Source organism: Telmatherina bonti, assembly GCF_933228915.1.
Source record: "Telmatherina bonti genome assembly, chromosome: 2".
Lineage (NCBI taxonomy): Eukaryota > Metazoa > Chordata > Actinopteri > Atheriniformes > Telmatherinidae > Telmatherina > Telmatherina bonti.
In genome coordinates, this window is record NC_136620.1 from 525,475 (window position 1) to 543,961 (window position 18,487).

Here is an 18,487-nt window from a genome sequence, read left to right on the forward strand (position 1 = left end):
ACTTCCCCCGTTTGATCCTACAGGATCACCAATAAGAAGAAAAATTGTTATAGAATACAAAAAAAACAGAGATACAGTAAAATATTCTCAGAACATCAGGAGACTCATGCCTGTAGGGTTTTAGAGAATCCATCATAAATGAGAAGAACAAAGAACACTAATAAGGATATTTCTAAATTTCAACATCAGAATCCAAGACTGAGGAAGAATACAAAGTGGAAGGTGGGACAGCAAGGCTAAGCAGGAAATCTTGACACCTATCACCAGCAAGGTCTTCATCTGGTGTGAGAGTCAGGGGGGCGTAAAGCAACTGTGGAACCTTTTCACCTAATGCAGCATTAATGAGCTTGACCAACAGAGCTCTCAGACATGGAATGCAGCAGCAGCCACAAAGAATCAGAATAGCTATGCACACTGCAATAGACATTAAAGCAGATAGGATCAGCGCTTTATATTTGCCAAAAAGATTGTCAAACATGGAAGTATCAACACCAGAATGCATTTTCATCTTATCACTAAGAGAACGAAGGCCATCTACAGCACGTGTGAGCTTTCCCATAGGGGCTGTATTATTAGGAATAAAGGAGCAACATTGATCACCAAAGATAGAGCACACACCACCTTTCTCTGCTAAGAGCATGTCAACAGCAATCCTATTCTGAAACGCCATTAGCGACGTAGCACGCAGCTGCTCATGAACAGCAGCAAGACCATCCGATGCAGGAATCCTTAACCTGCGTGGCCAGGTTTTTCTGGAGGCCGTGAAGAAATTGTTGTTTAAGCAGGCTCTCATAAGGTGTTGTCTCATTCCCTGGATAACGATCAGGCTTCTGCAAACCACTGTGGTTATCAAAGACTTCCTGGAGACGAATCATGTAGTCATCCACATCTTCATCTGGCTTCTGAGTGCATGCACTTACTTTGGAGAGATCGCATGCCACCGGAAAAGAGTCACGAATCCTGCGGATGAAGGCCAGGAACCAGTCTCTGTATTCTTGATCAGACCGCTCTGTCCCCACCTCTTCATCTGACCAGCCGGGGGTTGCAGGCTGGAAATGCTCTTTGAAGCTGTCACGGATGAGACCAAATTGGACAGTACTGAGCAGGTGGATCATCACACGGCCCATCTCTGAAGAAGTGGGAGAGTAGTCTCTTATGAAGTCTACTAGGGCATCAGCTAACACTTGTCCCCCTTTCTCTGGCTTGGGGAGGTGTTTAGATGCTGACAATGATGTCATCTGACGTCCACGGGCGGTACACGAACATTGGCTTTCCCTCTGGACCTGCCACCTGGACCATGGGTGCGGTGAACACCGATTTTGGAACTTCTCCTGCCCGTCTTCCTCCAGACCTTGTGGTCATCCCAGACACTGGAGGTGATAGCTGAGGAATTTGGAAAGAAAAGTCATTCTCCTGCAGCAGTGAAGCAGGAGGCACATGATGATGAGCCAAAGTGGGGGGGGGTTGGGTCTCATCCTGTCGTGCAGCACTTTGCATGGTTGTGGGGGTGGTGCTGACACCAGAGATTGATGAGCTGCCAGGAGAAGAAGTTATGGGAGAGGAAGGTATGGAAGAGGGGGAGGAGGAAGGTGGGCCCTTCTTCAATGGTTGATATGGTGGAGGGGCGGAGTCCAGCGATGGGTCGACTGCAGGCCCCCAACGAGCCTGTGCGGATGGATACAGAGAAGAAGGAGAGAAAGGGGCCATAGGCCCCCCGATTCAAATCAGTCTTTTCATCTGTTATTTTCAAACATGTCATAACTTTCTGGCACAACTTTCTGTCTTCCATCACTTTCTTCCTCCCACTTCTTTAAACATTCTTCCATAGCAGTCATAACCTTCAAGTCACTTGATTTAACCTTCTTTTTCTTTAACAATGTCTCTTGTTCTTCTTGCAATCTTTGTCTCAGTGTTATCAACTGATTTGGGCTTAATGAGCCACCATCAGGAAATCCAAACTTTTCACACCACATCCAAACATATTGACAACAATCATTTCCATATTTAGATTTCATAAATTTCATGAGGTTTGAGTCAATCTTAGAAGATTGCTGTTCCTTGCTCCCAGAAATACCCATGTCACCTTATCTTGTCACGTCTGACTCAAAGGAATGTTGCCTGGTCTCTTTCTGTTCCTAGAAATCACAGGACTTATTTCGTCTTTATTTTCTATACTAAATGCCTGGTCTCACCTTTATTTCTTAGTTTCACAGGACTTCTTTTGCCTGGTCTTAGTGTGTTTTTTATTTTTTATTTTTTGTTTAGATCACCTCACAGGACTTGACTGGTTAATACCTGATCCAACCTTTATTTTCAGGTTTCACAGGATTTCTTAGTTCTGGCCGATCGGGTGGTATGGCACGCTATGTCCCGAGTACCCAATCCTTGGAAACCGAACTAGCTCAGTTTCCAGACACCAGAACTTTATGTCTACTATCCAGAGCTTAGACAGACTACCTCAACAGACTGATGGCCTTCTGTTAACACCGCAAGGTTTCAAGCCACCTTCTGCTGATTTATCTGTCTATGAGCTTCTGGCATTCACACACCTTCACCTTCACTAAATTCTATTTCTCAAAATTGGGAGGAAAGGATCAGCAACCCCAAGACAGTCTGACTTAAGCACCCAGGGTTTATCAACTTACAATCTTATAATTAGGAAAAAATAATTTTGAACTGTTTGTCTAAATATCAATAATGTTATTTTAATTTGTCAAATGTCTAGGGATTTAGAAATAATACTTCTCACCCGATTATTCCAGTTTGGGGTCCAGTTGATTTCAGCGAGGTCGACCAGAATCAAAGACCGCGGTCCTCGTCTCTCAGAATGTCTTTTAAGAGGTTTGAGGATAAACTTGTTGTGGTTCAGGTGATCAGCCCCCTCGGTCCTGATCCCGGCGGACACAGGTGAAATCCCGGACGAGCGCCCAGATTGTGCTGGAAAAATCTTTGTGGATGAGAAACAACGATGCTGAGTCAAACTGCCTTTGTTAGTTTATTCACACAAATGATACATGTAAGTCATACATGGAGAGATCTGAGAAGTAAAGAAAGTCGACAGCTTATATAGTTTCGAAACTCCTCCTCTGTTGCTGGGCAGACCATATGAAACAATCATTATCTCTTATTTAAGACTAAACTGAACTCACTAAGCATCAATCACTTACTATATTACTTTATTGCCTTTAACCTTTAACCAACTGGTCAACCAAGCAGTTGACAAAAACAGATGCGCTGCAGGAAACTCTTCCTGCCTCTAACATTACCAGCGCATTCCATTGAGAGGTCATACATGAGTTAAAGAAAGCAGTTCACAATGAGTACAATGTCTGAACTTTATCTACATGGACTACAAAATACAACAAATCAATGTATATATGTCTAATATCTAATACAAATCAAACTCATAACAATTTTCCAACACAGAAGCTTCGCCCAGGGAACGGGGCTTTTTGCTCGCATGACAGGGCCTTTCTTAGCATGGTCCGGGCTGTTCTCCGGCGCACAACACGAGCCCAGCTGTGGGAGGTTCTGGGAGGCGTGAATACTTGTTTCCTTGGTGAACTCTTCATCCTCAGCTGGGGCTTTGCACTGCTTTGGCAATGTGCTGGACTCCCATTGGAGGGCAGGGACTTAGTCCTTCTCCTCGTCGGACCACTCCCCTGGAATAGGGGAGTAGGGGCGCACCGGTTCGGTAGTGTCGCTGGCACCGCTGTCGTCCTCGCCCTGGTCACCAGCGACATCAACCATTTCCAGGCCTGGTTTGTCCTGACTCGTTTCCAGGCTGGTTCTGGAAAAGGTGCTCGTGTTGGTCGAGCTGGACGTGGTGGATGGTGTAGGGCTGCGGTGACTCATTGAACCTTTGGGAAACATGGCAGGTGGGAGAGCACATTTAAGTCTTCAAAAGAACCTGTTAGCAAAGTAGCTGAGCTCAGGATCTGGAGGATGTCTGGAGGACTGTTGGAGGTCCTGGCCTGGACCTCTGGACATGTAACTTACACATTTGTATAGATATACATTGACTTCCAGATTCCTATCTTTGAACATTGACGTCCAGATTCCTATCTTTTAACATTGACTTCCAGATTCCTATCTTTTAACATTGACTTCCAGATTCCTATCTTTTAACATTGACTTCCAGATTCCTATCAGTTACCATGCGACTTCCAGTTGTTCTTGCCTGGACCTCCGGAGGTCTGGAGGTCCCGTGAAGGACATCTGGAGGACCTGTGGTGGTTCAGGCCTTCATCTGAAACTCCTGACCTAGGAACAGAGCTCTTTTACTGGGCATGAGGCTCTGTTTCAGGGCCTGGAGGTCCAGGCTGAGGTGAGAAACTCTTTACCCAGGAACAGAGATCTTTTTCTGGGCACAAAGCTCTGTTTCAGGGCCTGGAGGTCCAGGCCGGGGTGAGGATCTCTGGGTGTGGGATCCAGACCTCGACCTGGACATCCAGGGCTGTCTGGAGCAAGCAGCAGACTAGACTTAGACTTAGACTTTATTGTCCCCAAAGGGAAATTCTTTTTCACGTACACAGCACATGTTTGACAACAAAAAGGACAATGACAACAGACCACAGAAACAACATACAAATACAATGAACAGAGTACACTCAGCGCCCCCTGCTGTTTAGAAATGTTATGACTGAGGGGATCAGGCCTTTTCCCAACCGAGCCTTTTTGCACCTGAGCACCCTGTACCTCCGTCCTGAAGGAAGAGGGGTGAGTTGTTCATGAAGGGGGTGTGTGGGGTCCTGCTCCATGGAAAGTGCAAAGCGTCCAATGGCTCTGTTGTTAAGCTCTGTAAGGCTTGGTGTGGGGAGTCCTATGATTTTTGCTGCGGTGTTGGTTACCTTTATGAGTTTAGTCCGGTTCTTAACAGTCAAACAAATTGAAAAAGCAAGTTGAACAGTACAGAATAACAGGCTGGATAATGGACTGATATAACCGTAGGAGTAGAGGTGGAGAAACATAGAGTCCTTTCAGTTTCCGGATTATTGATAGTCGTTGTTGGCTTCGTTTTTGAATGTCCATAATATGCTGATCAAATGTAAGTGAACTGTCTATTGTTACTCCAAGATATTTAAAACTGTCCACTGTCAACTGTCAACTGTCCAGACTAACAAAGTAGTGGAGTCGCAAGTGGTAGTAGCAAATGATAAGCCACAAAATTCAGCTACTAGCCAACACATGGCCTGCTCAGGCTAGCAGGCCTGCACAAGCTAGCACATGTGGCCTGCGGCAGTCAAACAATATGTTCATAGTATGAAAAACAGACAAAACTCACCTCCTATGTTGTCCTTCACGTCCAAATTATTCCTCTCAATTCTTGTGGGGATGTTGGGGGCAGCGTCGGTAGTGCGGCCTGTTCGTCTCTGGCTCCAGACAACGTGCCGTCTTCTGCTCTTCACCATGTGCTCGGCTGACTGAAAAGGCGAAGTGCTTACTCTCCTCCAGGATGTGACCCCCCTCCCTCCTGTGTGCAGAGAGGTGACTCACATGCACCACCTGCTGGTGGGAGGACAAAATGTTCTTTGCTGCAGTATTGTGAGAACCAATAGGGTGCCGATGCAGTTCAGTGGGGAGGTAGAGGGGAGTGCTCCACCCAGCCCCTAACCTCACTTCCCAATTTGTATCTATTGCACATCCATTGAATAGATACAAATTTGGAAGTAGTAGCCCCATGCCCTTTGACCTCGAGACCCCATCGACTGGACCTCGGCGGTGGACCCCACCCCTCAAATACCCCCGTAACTTCACTTCCAAATTTGTATCTGTTGCACATCTATTGAATAGATACAAATTTGGAAGTAGTAGTCATACTGCACCTCTTGGGCTGCTCAGAGGTCAGAAAGTACTCTTTTTCCCCTGACAAGCTGGCATTGAGATTTTTGGATGCCCCGGGTTTCCAGTGCAAGTGCCGCAGAGGACCTGTTCCAGTGCATTCTAGACCCACTAGGGCACCTCTACCAGGAACCAAGGTCCCGTGGCCCCGGGCCCCTCCCCCGTGATATTACCTGCCTAACTTTGGGCCCTCCTATCTCGACCCTGAGGCGCTGCAGGCCCTGGCCGAGAACAGGACTCAGAGGGAACCTGGAGAACTACAAGCCAGCATTGGTTGCATCCAACAACTCCACTCCGTGTCCGAGCTACTGGCCTGCAAAGTTTGGCCCCTGGCAACTTTGGAGCCCTCTAGCTCCCAAACGAAGGATTCCAGGACCACCGTTCTTGCACATTCTCGACTATCTCCTAAGACCCTCTCAGCACCCACACATCAATGGCCCCCGGGGGCCAAATTTGAAATTGCCCTAAACCCTAGCCCTAAGTCATCAGACTTGAAGACTCTGACACCCTTTGGAGTGCAAACCTGGGAAAAAGAAAAAAAATTTTGGGACCAAGCCCGCCGGCTTACTCTTGAAGGGGTTTCGAGCGGGCCCTGAGCAACGCCCAACAGTGGCATCCCCATCCAGAAAGACCCATCCGGCTCCAAGCTAGGGGCCCCATAAAGTTGCCATTTTTTCGCAATTTTGGCGGCCCCTCCTGGAAAAACTAACATATCCAGCGGAAATTTTTTTTCTCATTCCGGGCCCTCTGATGGAGCCCTCTGAGGGCCCAAAAACAAATTGGCCCTAACTACTGATCAATTTTGAGCTAATGGCACCTGGGGCCCCTGAGGGTCCCTTTCACTACCAGATCTACTCTGGGGGGTCCCAAGAGGACCCTAAAAAAAAAAAAAAACCTGACAAAATCGTACCCCGGGACCCTAAAACACCCCCCTTCAAGTTTCCTTCTACATTTGTTCATTTATTGGTGGACACTGACACCTACAGGCCAAAAAAATTCATTTCAACTTTGACTTCCAAGTTACGAATTTGGAACTAAAATATGCATGGGCTAGATACAAATCTGGAATTTTCTTCCAAATTCAATGTTAAGTCTATGGACGCCCCCTAACCCTTCCCCATGCCCAGACCCTAACCCTTCTCCATGCCCAGACCCTTTTTTCAAACCCTAACCACTCCCCACCTGTAAACCTTTCCCCCACACCCAATTCCCCCCATTCCTTCTTCTTCTTCCCTAATCATAACCCCTGCCCTTCCCTACCTCCTTTCCCTAATTTAGAACATCCCAAGCCCTCACCCATCAAAATTAACCCGAACCATTCCCCAACCTTGCCTCCTCGCCCCAACCCCAAGTCTCCCAACCCCTCACCCCCCTTCCCCAACCTTAACCATCCCCAACCCCTACTCCCTCCCCCTATATCCAAGCCTGATTTCTCCCCTGTGCCCCCTTCCACTTCATACCAGTTCCCTCCTCTCGTCTCCCTGTCAATTTACTCCTCTTCGGATTCCCCTGACTTAGCCTATCCCTCAGCACAGTCACCCCATATTGTACCTACCCTTAATCAATCACCCCCCGTGACCTCTTTCTCAATCCACCTCACTCCCACCCCGGACCCCTGACCTTGGTTGCAACTCCCCCTCCCCCTGAAATCCTACCAACCCCCCAGTTCTCCACCCCGCCTTCCAAACTCCTTCCCTTTGTCAGTACCCTTTCCCACAGTTTCACCACCTTTCATAAAACAGTGAGGTCCAATTTCCAGGATGTGAGACTCAGAAACCCACCCCTCCATGATTACCGTTTCATCACAGCCTATAGGAAGAATGCTAATCTCCAAAGCATATTAGTCCACTCAGCCTTTACCGCAAATAGACCACCATCTTGTACACAGTATAATCATCTATATATTTCACACGAATTTATCTCCAACCCTTACAGTGGTAAAAGTCTCCCTATTCTGGCCACCTACACATTATCATCCAAAAATACAGTCATGCCATCACTTGCACCATTTGTAATAAACTTTATATAGGAGAAACCCAGCATTCCATACTCATCCGTTTAAAACAACACCTTTATAACATTGGGGAAGGTAGACTGTCCACCCCTCTAGTCAACCATTTTCAACTCCATTCCACACAACATCTCAGAGTCTTGGGCTTGTAATCAAATGACAGATGGACTACTAGACAATGGAAAAGAGCATAGAAACACTGGATTCATACATTAGCAATACTAGCCCCAAATGGCCTGAATATTATGCCATAAGCACACACACACACACAAACCCTCCCCCCCACCTATATTTTACTGTTTCTCCTGGTTCTAGTCAACAATATCCTCTGCCACAGGTTTTACTTACACTTTTTGGGGTGGGTGTCCTTTACCATGCCAGGGAATTGAACCATTCCATCTGGTGTGGTGGACAGACACCCACCCCATTTTACCATTGACGCCATTGATGTATTGCCATCCACACCCACATTCATTGTCAACACCACCGTTCCTTAAAGACTACAGGGTTTTTTGTTTTTCAAAAGTTACCCATCTTTTCATTGCCTCTGGTGGTTCAATTTTGGCCTTCTGGGGCAGACATCCGCTGCTGGGCTGGGAACTCGAACCCTCTCCACCCATATGAGGGGCGGATGTCTGCCCTACTTCCCCACAAACACAGTTGATCTGTTAACACATACTCATGTACCAATTGTCCTCCCCATTGTTTTCTTTGTGAATATTAAAAATGTCAAGCTTCCATACAGCAGCTTTCTTGTCCACAACAGTTCTGTTTCAATTTTCAGGGGCGAATGTCCTCGGCCATGCCGGGGAGTCAAGCTGCTTCTGCCGGTATGGCTGACGGACTTCCACCCCATTATACCACTCGCACTGTTGACCTATCTACATCCACACTCACATTCATTATCCACATCAGCTCCCCTTTACAGAAAAAAACATTCATATTTTCCTCTTTTTGAAATTTCTCATCTTTTCATGCAGTTTCATTCAGAGTGACAAGCGACAGCCCGTGCATTGCCTTTGGCTCCCTACTCAAACTGTTTCGGTTAATGAACTGATTCAGGGGGAGTCATCGAGAAATACTCCAATCCCTAACCCAAGAGGTAATAACTCTATACCAACTATCATTGATCAGTTTTCTAAAAATGCCCATTTTATAGCCCTACCCAAGTTGCCCACTACCTTGGAGACAGCCAACCTGTTTTAGTGTGAATGTTAAAAAAACAGGACTTTTACCTCATGGATGTTACAGGTCTTGAATGAGAATTAGAGGATTCAGGTCTGCAGGAGATAGATTGTAGGATGTAGCAGTGCAAAACACATGCTATAGGTGGGCTTGGTATTCTGTAAAGGAGTTGGTTTCCTCAGATTGTATCTTGTGTTCTAGGGTGCCAGATGGGTTGCCAATCATGGTGCAAGCAGGGTGTTTTTGTTCCACCTCAAGTGAATTTGTCATTTTTTAGGTTTCTTTTGTGTGGGTTAAAGTGTCAGTTAGTTTATGGATCATGTAGGGTTCATAATTGGTTGTTTAAAGATCCAGGGGTTAATTTAAAGGAGACTAGTGCAGATTTTGGGCATGGAGTATTTACTTCCTGCACAGAACCTCCAACAGCATATGATATAGATTACGATGCCCAGTATGACTGCTTTGCTAGCGGGGGTTTTAGCTTGTCAGATGGGGTATTCATTAGAAATACTTCAGTAGAGTGTAATATCACGTGGGCGTTGCCCTGGTTTCCTGTATCAGGTAGGTCTTCTCTTTTTGGGAGGGCACCGGAATGGTTCCAGAACCCTGGGCCTTTGGACCAGGTGTGTGAAACCATCTCAGTGGCAATCCCCAGCTTGTACTTATTGGGGGGTCAGACACATTTTGTGCCTGATAGTTTTAGGTTGTGTTGGAATGATATTTTGTTAGTTGTTTTACCGCCACATTGGGTAGGATTGTCTGCTTTAGTATGTTTAAAGGTACCAGCCGTGGTTGTGTATAGTGGTATCAATGACATCATAGGGTCAGATGTGGGATCCTCTTTATATATAGGCAGTATATTGTAGATCAGTTTATTTGGATTCCATACGTCAGCCTAGGGGAATTCCAGTGGAGATTAAGGCTAGGGATTAAGTGGTAGCAAGCGTAGAAACAATACTCCCATGGATTACAATTAATAAACATGTAAACTGGCTTAACTATTTCAATTATAACCAACAATGTCTGTATAATTTGACTATAGGGGGTCTGGGAGCCCTTGGCAAACAACTGCATGAGACGAGTCGAATGACGCTGCAGAATAGACAAGCCTTAGATTGGTTATTAGCTGAAAAGGGTAGAGTGTGTCAAATGTTTTCTGATAGCTGCTGTACTTATATTCCTGCTAACACTGCACCAGATGGTTCCTTTACAGCTGCTTTGCATAGGATGAGACAGGTGGGTAAGGAAATTGCACTTAATGCTGGCAATGAATCTTGGGGGATGAATTGGTTAAAAAATATTTCTAACAATTGGAGATCCACATTGGTCCTGATAGGCATCTGTGGTTGTCTGGTCCTCTCTGAAAATGCCAGAATTGGAGAGTTTTTTACAGTGGCCCTGAAGAGCAAACCACAATTACAAAACAAAAAAATGCAACACAAAATTTAAAACAGCAACAAATTGAAAATGACAACAAAAATACACAATGACAAATTAAAAACACAATCAATTAAATTAGCAGTACAAAAAAATTCTTTAAAAAAAAAAAACCCAAAAAAAAACCAAAAAAATGATAAAACGCAATGACAAATAAAAAAAACGACAACAAACTTAGAAAAAGCACAACTACATTAACATACCGGAAGAGGTAGATACCAGCAGGCAACAAGAGAAATTGCTGATTGGACGATGTTGCCAGATGGCTTTTGAACCGGAAGTTGTGTATGTAGTGCAGTTTTCAAAACATGAACGTAACCCGTAGCCCAAACATAGATGCTGCTATACAGGTATAATTTGATTATAGGGCTTGGCAACGTGATGTCACGATGCTGATGGGAAAAGCTGCCATTGTTTGAGGCCATAGAGAAGGATCGCAGTAAATATGAGAAGAACTTGCTGTGTAGTCGGCTGCAATGTCCGAACACACGATCGATTGGGAAAAAAATAGATAATGGCTTGTCTTTTCACTCGTTTCCTACATTGAAGCAAAACCAAGGGAGTCCTGTATCCGGAGGAGACGGAAGGTATATCTGCCGTTAGACGCACCAACTTAAGTTTTACTAACATCCCAACATCTTTGAAAGTCTGCTCCCGACATTTTCATCACGGTAAGTGTGACTGTTTTGTGTAATTTGATTATTGTGTTCTTATTTTGTTCCGATTTCAATCAAATAACCCGAAGCTACTTTGGCTGGAAGAGCATCTGTTGGCATAGCGGCTAGCAAGCTAGCATGCTAAGTTAATGCTAATGTAGCGGTTACTTCAGGTAAGTACAACTGTACTAATGTTATATCTCAGGAAGTTCTAGGTACGACTGCAGAGCCCAAAAGAGTGATATTGGCAGAGACAAAACACAATGACTGAAGTGTGGCAGTTGAATTCAAGGTTGTATTATTCACAAATAACAGAAATTTACAATCCCTGCCTGTCTAAGCCGGCTTCCTAAGATGCACATATAAAATGAGCTCGAGCACCTAAAATAAAAAAATAGTTTCCCGGTAAAGTCTTTAAAATAAAGTAAAAGGGCGAAAAGTCTGTTTCCCAGATTGCAGTTCTTCCTTCAGGAAAGGAGGAAAGAATGCCTTGTGTGTGTGTGTGTGTGTGTGTGTGTGTGTGTGTGTGTGTGTGCGTGTGTGTGTGTGTGTTCACTTTTCTTTCCAAAGTGTCTTTGTTCACAGTGTCAGATACTACCCGGGTAGCTTTAGAGTATCAGTCTCTGTGTTGTGAATGATGGGATGAGTTGGTGGTATTTCTTTCTGAGGATGGATCTTACGGCTGGCCACACCGTGTTGTTGGTCCCTCCACAGTCAAATTTCCTGGTTTGGCTCGCCACTGAACCCCCGAGGTTCAGATCTTGAATAATCTGGTCCTGGTCAAAAACCAATCTAGGCAAACGGTGTAGAATGCGCAGGTTACAATAATTTCTTCCTTTCAGTCTAGTTAACTTTTTTTCCTCACCACTCAGTTCCTTTATAAGTGTATCTATCTGTTAGGGATATACAGTAAACTACTCCAATCATCATAAAATGAGTGGATATAAATTGCACAAGGTATTCTGCAAATGAGAAATCAATAATGTATGTACTTTACACCTTAAACTGAAAAGCTATACTGTAAGCCACCATTAATGTTTAACAACTTACATCTATGAAACACTTTTAACCATAACTTCAATAAAATATGATCTACATCCAACATACATTGTTTCACATCTTAACTTATTCCGAACACTCAAAAGGAAATGTATCTGCACTTGTTGATTCAGCATGTGCACTTCAGCAACTAAACATTAGCAACTAGCTCAGTGCAAACACACTTACCATCCTTAACTTGTGTAGCGTTAAACATTAAAGATTTATATCTTAACTCCGATTGGTTTTAAAAGACCTGATATTTGAACAAATCAAGTAGATAACCATTCACTTAACACTTAAATTAGCATTAGCATCCCTTACCGGAGCTCTTTATGAGAAGGCCTGCTAACAGATGCACTCTTCACTCAACTGTTACACAGAACCAAGACCTTGACAAATAAACAATATATTAACAATTGATACAAAAGGATTACTAATGAACTTCTGTCTTAAATTCGTGTTTTCATACCGAGAATTTCAGCAAGGTTAATCCTGGTCTTTCAGACAACGTCTCCGTTTGAAAAGAGCGTAGAAGAAGAAAGGATGGGAAATCTCTATGGTGTAGGCGCCACCTGGTGGCAGTGCAGGGAATTACAGCACCATATGCACAAGGCTGGTGGTCCCATAGCTCAGGTGGGCTACACTAACGCAAAGATCGCATAATATTTGTGATAAATGATTAGATTTATATGGCACCTTACAAGGCATTAGAGCGCTTTACTTTTAATCCATCCCTCATTCATACTTGGTGATAGTAAGCAACATGTGCAGCCATAGCTGTCTGCAGTACACTGATGGAAACCAAGCAGCCGAGGTCCGCCAGAGGACTCTCTGACTCTCACAGATAAATAAAACCCAAACAACACCCAGCCGAGCCCATCAGATACACTGGTTAACAACCAGCCGAGTCCATCAGATACACTGATTAACAACCAGCTTAGACCATCAGATACACTGATTAACAACCAGCTTAGACCATCAGATACACTGGTTAACAACCAGCCGAGTCCATCAGATACACTGATTAACAACCAGCCGAGACCTTTTTCAGCTATTTTCCCCATTTTTTCAGCAAGCTAAGCCTGACAAAAATGTCTTGTACTTTCCGATATCTGCAAGGTTAAAGCTGTTGGACAGAGACACCAAACAGCCCCAGGCTGCAAAGACTGTTGATCTTTACAGAATCGCTATTTTCTTACATAACTTGTAGCTGGATTTTTATGTGATTTTGTTTTTCTTTACAAACAGATGTGTTTTTTATTGTTAGGTTATATTCTTAATTGTGGAGGAACTTGAATTTATGATGTGCTAAAATATTACTTTTTACATCATTCAGGGGAGGGGTTGTTCTTAGTTTTTAATTTAAAACGGTTTATTAATAAACTTTGATATGACTTAACTAATAAATAATTAGTGGGACCTGAAACTGAACGGTGTCTCTAGTCTGATGCATTCATAGCATAGTTTGGATGTTAATATGTCCTCATGTGAATTCTTTTACCCCCCCCCGATGTTAAAAGCTTGTATTCAAGCTGACTTTACTCGCTGGGCTCCACAGCCTTAGTGTAATATTTAGCAAGTAGCTCTGGAAGCACACCCTCCTAAAGAAGACTTGTGCTTCTGTGAGATAGTTTTCCAGAAGTCCCTCTCTGGGAAGATGCACCGCTACAAAGTCCTGTTATGTCCAAACAACCATATCAGTCATCTGACTGAGTAACAAAAATCTCATTTACCACTTCTGGTTGAATCTGTGTGAAGTTGCCGGGCAAAACCCAGTATGCTGCTCACAGTCTTCGTTCCATGGATGTGGACAGTTTCCTCCAGTTTAAACAGGAGTGCAGCTACATGCGTACAGGTCTCAGCTACTCCTGCCATGCAGGTGCAGCAGCCACATTCCACTTTGCCCGCACTGCTCACCATCACCCAGGGCTTGAGAGGAGGCTCGTTCAGCCGCTGAGAATGCAGAACTTGAGAGGACCCATGAACAGAGTTTTTGAAAAAAAAATTATATAAAGATACATATATATTGGTGTGCATTATTTTAGTCTGCATGCACACGTAGTTCGCCTAATTATAACAAGTTCATATCACTCGGGGCGTCACCGTAGCAACACGTTAACCGGCTGGTTCAGACCAGCTGGCTTTCCATATGTGAATAAAAGAAACGCTTTAGCTTCTGGTTGACAGCAGTTGTTCAACATAAAAATCACTGCTCTAATAACCTGGCTCAATGATCACCTTAGGAGTGGCCTCCCAAAATGGTGCGGGTCTACTATTTATGTCCCAGACCGCATTACGTCATCACGGCCATTGCCAAGCCCTATTACACACTTTACACAAAATGTGTCTCAATCAGCACACTGAAACTACTTTGAACACTTCTGTAGTATTTAACACAACGTATTTAGGACTACTTCAGCCTTTCCACTACTTCAAACTGAACGAGGTACAAAAGTACAACTTCCGGTTTAAAGCCGCCGGGCACCATCATCCAATCAGCGATTTCTCTTGTTGCCGCTGGTACCTACCTCTTCTGGTATGTTAATGTAGTGCTTTTTCTAAGTTCGTCGTTGTTGTTTTTTGTCATTGTGTTTTATAATTTTTTTGTGTTTTTTTTTTAGTTGTTGTGTTTTTTAGATTTTTTTGTAGTGTTCATTAAATTGGTTGTGTTTTTTTTTTTATTTGTCATCGTGTATTTTGTAATTGTCATTTTTAGTTTGTTGCTGTTTCTTAATTTGTTGTTGCGTCTTTTTGTTTTGCATTTGTGTTTTTTGTTTTGTTGTTGTGGTTTGCACTTCAGGGCCACCATAGTTTTTTGCCTACCCAAAGCAATGTCAAGGATGGGGCAATTTTGCAGGACTTGATGTGTGTTTTAAGTTGGTTGTCTTGTGGTGTTGGTCATAAACCGACAAAGGGTGCATATGAGGAAGTTAGTGTATGAAGGTCGAGATCTGACCTCTGTGTTTGGTAAACAATAGGTGTTGCATGAATCATGACGCTGTAATGTCAACAGCCACCATAACAAGTTAACTTTAGAAAAAGTCACCCAGAAACACTGGATAGTTGGGAAACCCACTTTCCTTGGCATGCAGTAAAAACCTATAAAAACTAGCTGGGTTCTGTCTGGGAGAGCCTTCCTGTATGACACTGAGACTGAGAGTCAAGTCTGAATAGATGCATTCTTAAACATCCAGTACTGTCTCTGATCAGTGGTGTAAGAGTTTTTCTCCTCCACATTTTTCCACAACACAACATGGAAAACAAGATATTTTCATCCAGAAGAGATCAGTTCTAAGAACAGCAAAGAAAAGGGTCCACAAATGAGATTTTTTTTAAAGGTTTAGATTTTATATAACATTGAACTGATTATTACAACTAAAGTGACCATCTAATGTAAAAGAATGAAAAACCTCTGTGAAGGTCAGTGAACTGATTTGCCCTTTCTGTTCATACAATAAAGTAAAACAACGGCAGATTTCAAACATAGTTGTAAATGTCAATGAATCATGATTAATTATTTTGTAAGCTGTGAAAGTGTCAACATTTTTAGATGACACATTCAGTATGGATCATGCGGTATGAAATGGTAGTTTTCCAAGTTCCCACATGGGAGAATAAATTCTACTCCAGCTTCTGTGAGAAGTCAGAACATTGTTTTTGTTCTCAAGTCCACAAGAATAAAATGAAATCATCTTGTCCTTGTGGACGTGGTTAGCTGATGTATCTTCCAACTTGATGCCTCAGCCAAGCAGAACTTGCAGCAAGTAGAAGCATGATGTGAATACTCAGTCATTTGAGTTGGACATGATCAACATGGAAAAGTGTGCAGAAGTCTTTGGTTCAGATTTTTATTGATGATGACTGAATGGATAGTTTTAATTAACAGTTGATGGAGGCGATGAAACAGTAGAAACATGTTTACATGTGTTAAATAAAAACATAGAGACCTCCGTGTGTGTATGTCCAACATGTCTTTTCACAGACCAAGGTAATCCTTAAATATAACCAGGTCAGCTTTTTATAGCAGATAAAAACACAAACCCCTTCACATGTGGATGAAAGCTGTTGCAGAAAATTGGTTCTGGATTATTTTGCTCTTACCAAAACACCACTATATCAGGACTCAGGTATCAGGGCTTTTTTTTTTTTTAATCTTATGGCATTTCAAATTTGAAACTTTTAAAACTCTGTCAAAAAGATTTTTGTAAACAGTCATTTTTTTTATTTTTCTATTGTATTTTATGCCAAAGTTTTTTCTGAAGTTATCCAGATACTTGAACAGAGTGTCTGCATCATGTCTCCAACAGAACAACTTAAAAACCCTTTTTTAAAATCTTTTTTGTTAACATGACTTCAAGAAGTAAACAGAATGGTGCCCATTACGTAAAACTCATGGTTTTTCATCCTCTCTAACTGCATGTATGGAGATTTTATATTCATCCCTGTTTTGCGCAGCGATGAAATGGAACATATAAAAAGTTACCTTCTCAATTGGTAATACTGAGGTTCTAGAACCTCAGTTCTAGTTAGGTAACGTGTTAGGTAGTTAGAACCTGTGTCATGTATTGTGAAGAATACTGCTGGTGTCTCATCCACTTAAAGAGGAAATCTTTCTGATTTATGTGATGACTCATGAACAATGATTCTGTGGAGATATGAACCATTTTCTGGGACTCTATCTGGACATTCAGTCAGGTTAAAAGAGTAAATGTGCAAATATTTTCCACATTTTTTTTATGCTGACGATACAAACATGCTGCTTCTGTTGGCTCAGACATAATGCTCACACCCTTAACTAATTCTTTCTCATATCTCTGCACTTTCTACAAATAGTGCTGCACAGTCCTGAGATCAGATATTTTACGCTGGGGCCAACAACTAATTAATGTAATTTCCTGCCCAGTCCAACCTTTCAGCTTCACTGCTGTTAAAATAAGCTTTGTGTCTGAGACCCCCTCCTTCTTTTATTGTCATTACAATCAAAGTTATACAGCTAAGCTGCACCCAGAGAGTACCTCTGAGCAATGCTTGATAACCTGGATGTGTTCTGTTTGATTCAGTGTGAAGCACCAGATGATTGAAATGGGAGACCTGCATGGATACAGTCAGAATTCAGATTCACATGTGTTTTTAGCACCAGTGGTGAAGAACCTCTAGCTCTTTACTTGGTCAGCAGAGACCTTGCTAGAGTTGTACTGCAGTGAAACTCAGCATCCAGCAGCTTCTCTGGTTCATGCCTCAGCATACGGCAGGTGGTACTGCTCCTCCCTCTTGTTACACCGTTTAGCTACAATGGCTAAGTAAAGCACCAGCAGAATGAGCCAGTAACAGACATAGAGTATTGTCCCTGCAATCAACAAGAGCTTTTCAGTCTCACTGAGTGGTTCCTGTGTCTCACAGTAGACTGTATATGCCACACCTCCAAGCAGAACCAAAGCCCACACTGTGACCGGCACAGCACCAATTAGGTTAACCACAATCTTCCTGCGGCCTGAAGTGCCCCATCCAGCCTTGTTGATGGTCAGCAAGGCAAATATTTTGGCAGGGAGCAGGCTGGACATGTAGAGCAGAGAGTAGAGTGACATGAAGATCATGATGAGGCTCCCTCGCAGAAAGCAGGCGTAGGTGGCCTTTACCATGCCAACCAGTTGGACCGTAAGTAAGAAGAGCAGGATATTCCACAGCCGCCCACGATAGAAGAGGTGGATCACTGTGGCTACCAGAAAGAAAGGGAAGAAGCCAGTGACCACAGATTCGTAGGTCATCCAAAGGCTGTGCTTGTGGAACCACAAAGCATTATAGAGCCACTCACGGAAGTAAGACTTGCTCCATCGAGTCTGCTGGTTAAGCCAACGCAAATACTGGGTGGGAGTCTCTGTCTGACACTGCGATCGCGCTGTGAATTTTGTCTTGTAGCCAAAGCTGAGCACCCGATTGGTGAGATGGCGGTCGTCACCAAAACTGCACTTTGAGCCAAGGAAGGTCTGGTGGTACCAGGGCTCCAAGAAGTGCTGAAGCAAGGAGTTCCTGTACATGCCCAATGGACCACTGATGCACTGGACACAGCCAAAGTAGGACTGACAGGCTCGCTCAATGTTGAAGGCCATCCAGTAGCGCACACTGCTGAGGAAGGAGATCCACGAGTCATACTTGTTGAGAATCTGGAAGATAAAGACAAAAAGAACCCTCATTTTACATAATCTTATTGTGACCTGCAGCAAATAAAAAAAAAAGTCAAAACCTGAACCTTCACAAACTTTTGTTTTTACAAAAACAAATGTCTCTGCATATGTAGCATATATTAATCTAAGGCATA

General features: G+C 43.4%; 1 protein-coding gene across 1 annotated transcript in view; it reads right to left on the reverse strand.

Moving 5' to 3' along the window:
• Positions 1-17,402: 17,402 nt before the first annotated feature.
• has3 (hyaluronan synthase 3) overlaps positions 17,403-18,487 on the reverse strand; it is a gene marked incomplete at both ends in the record, with an annotated part of 30,586 nt that continues 29,501 nt past the window's right edge. Inside the window, one exon of the mRNA XM_079252608.1 lies at positions 17,403-18,332. Within this exon, the coding sequence (XP_079108734.1) occupies positions 17,403-18,332 (930 nt within the window). The remainder of the gene's footprint in view (positions 18,333-18,487) is intronic.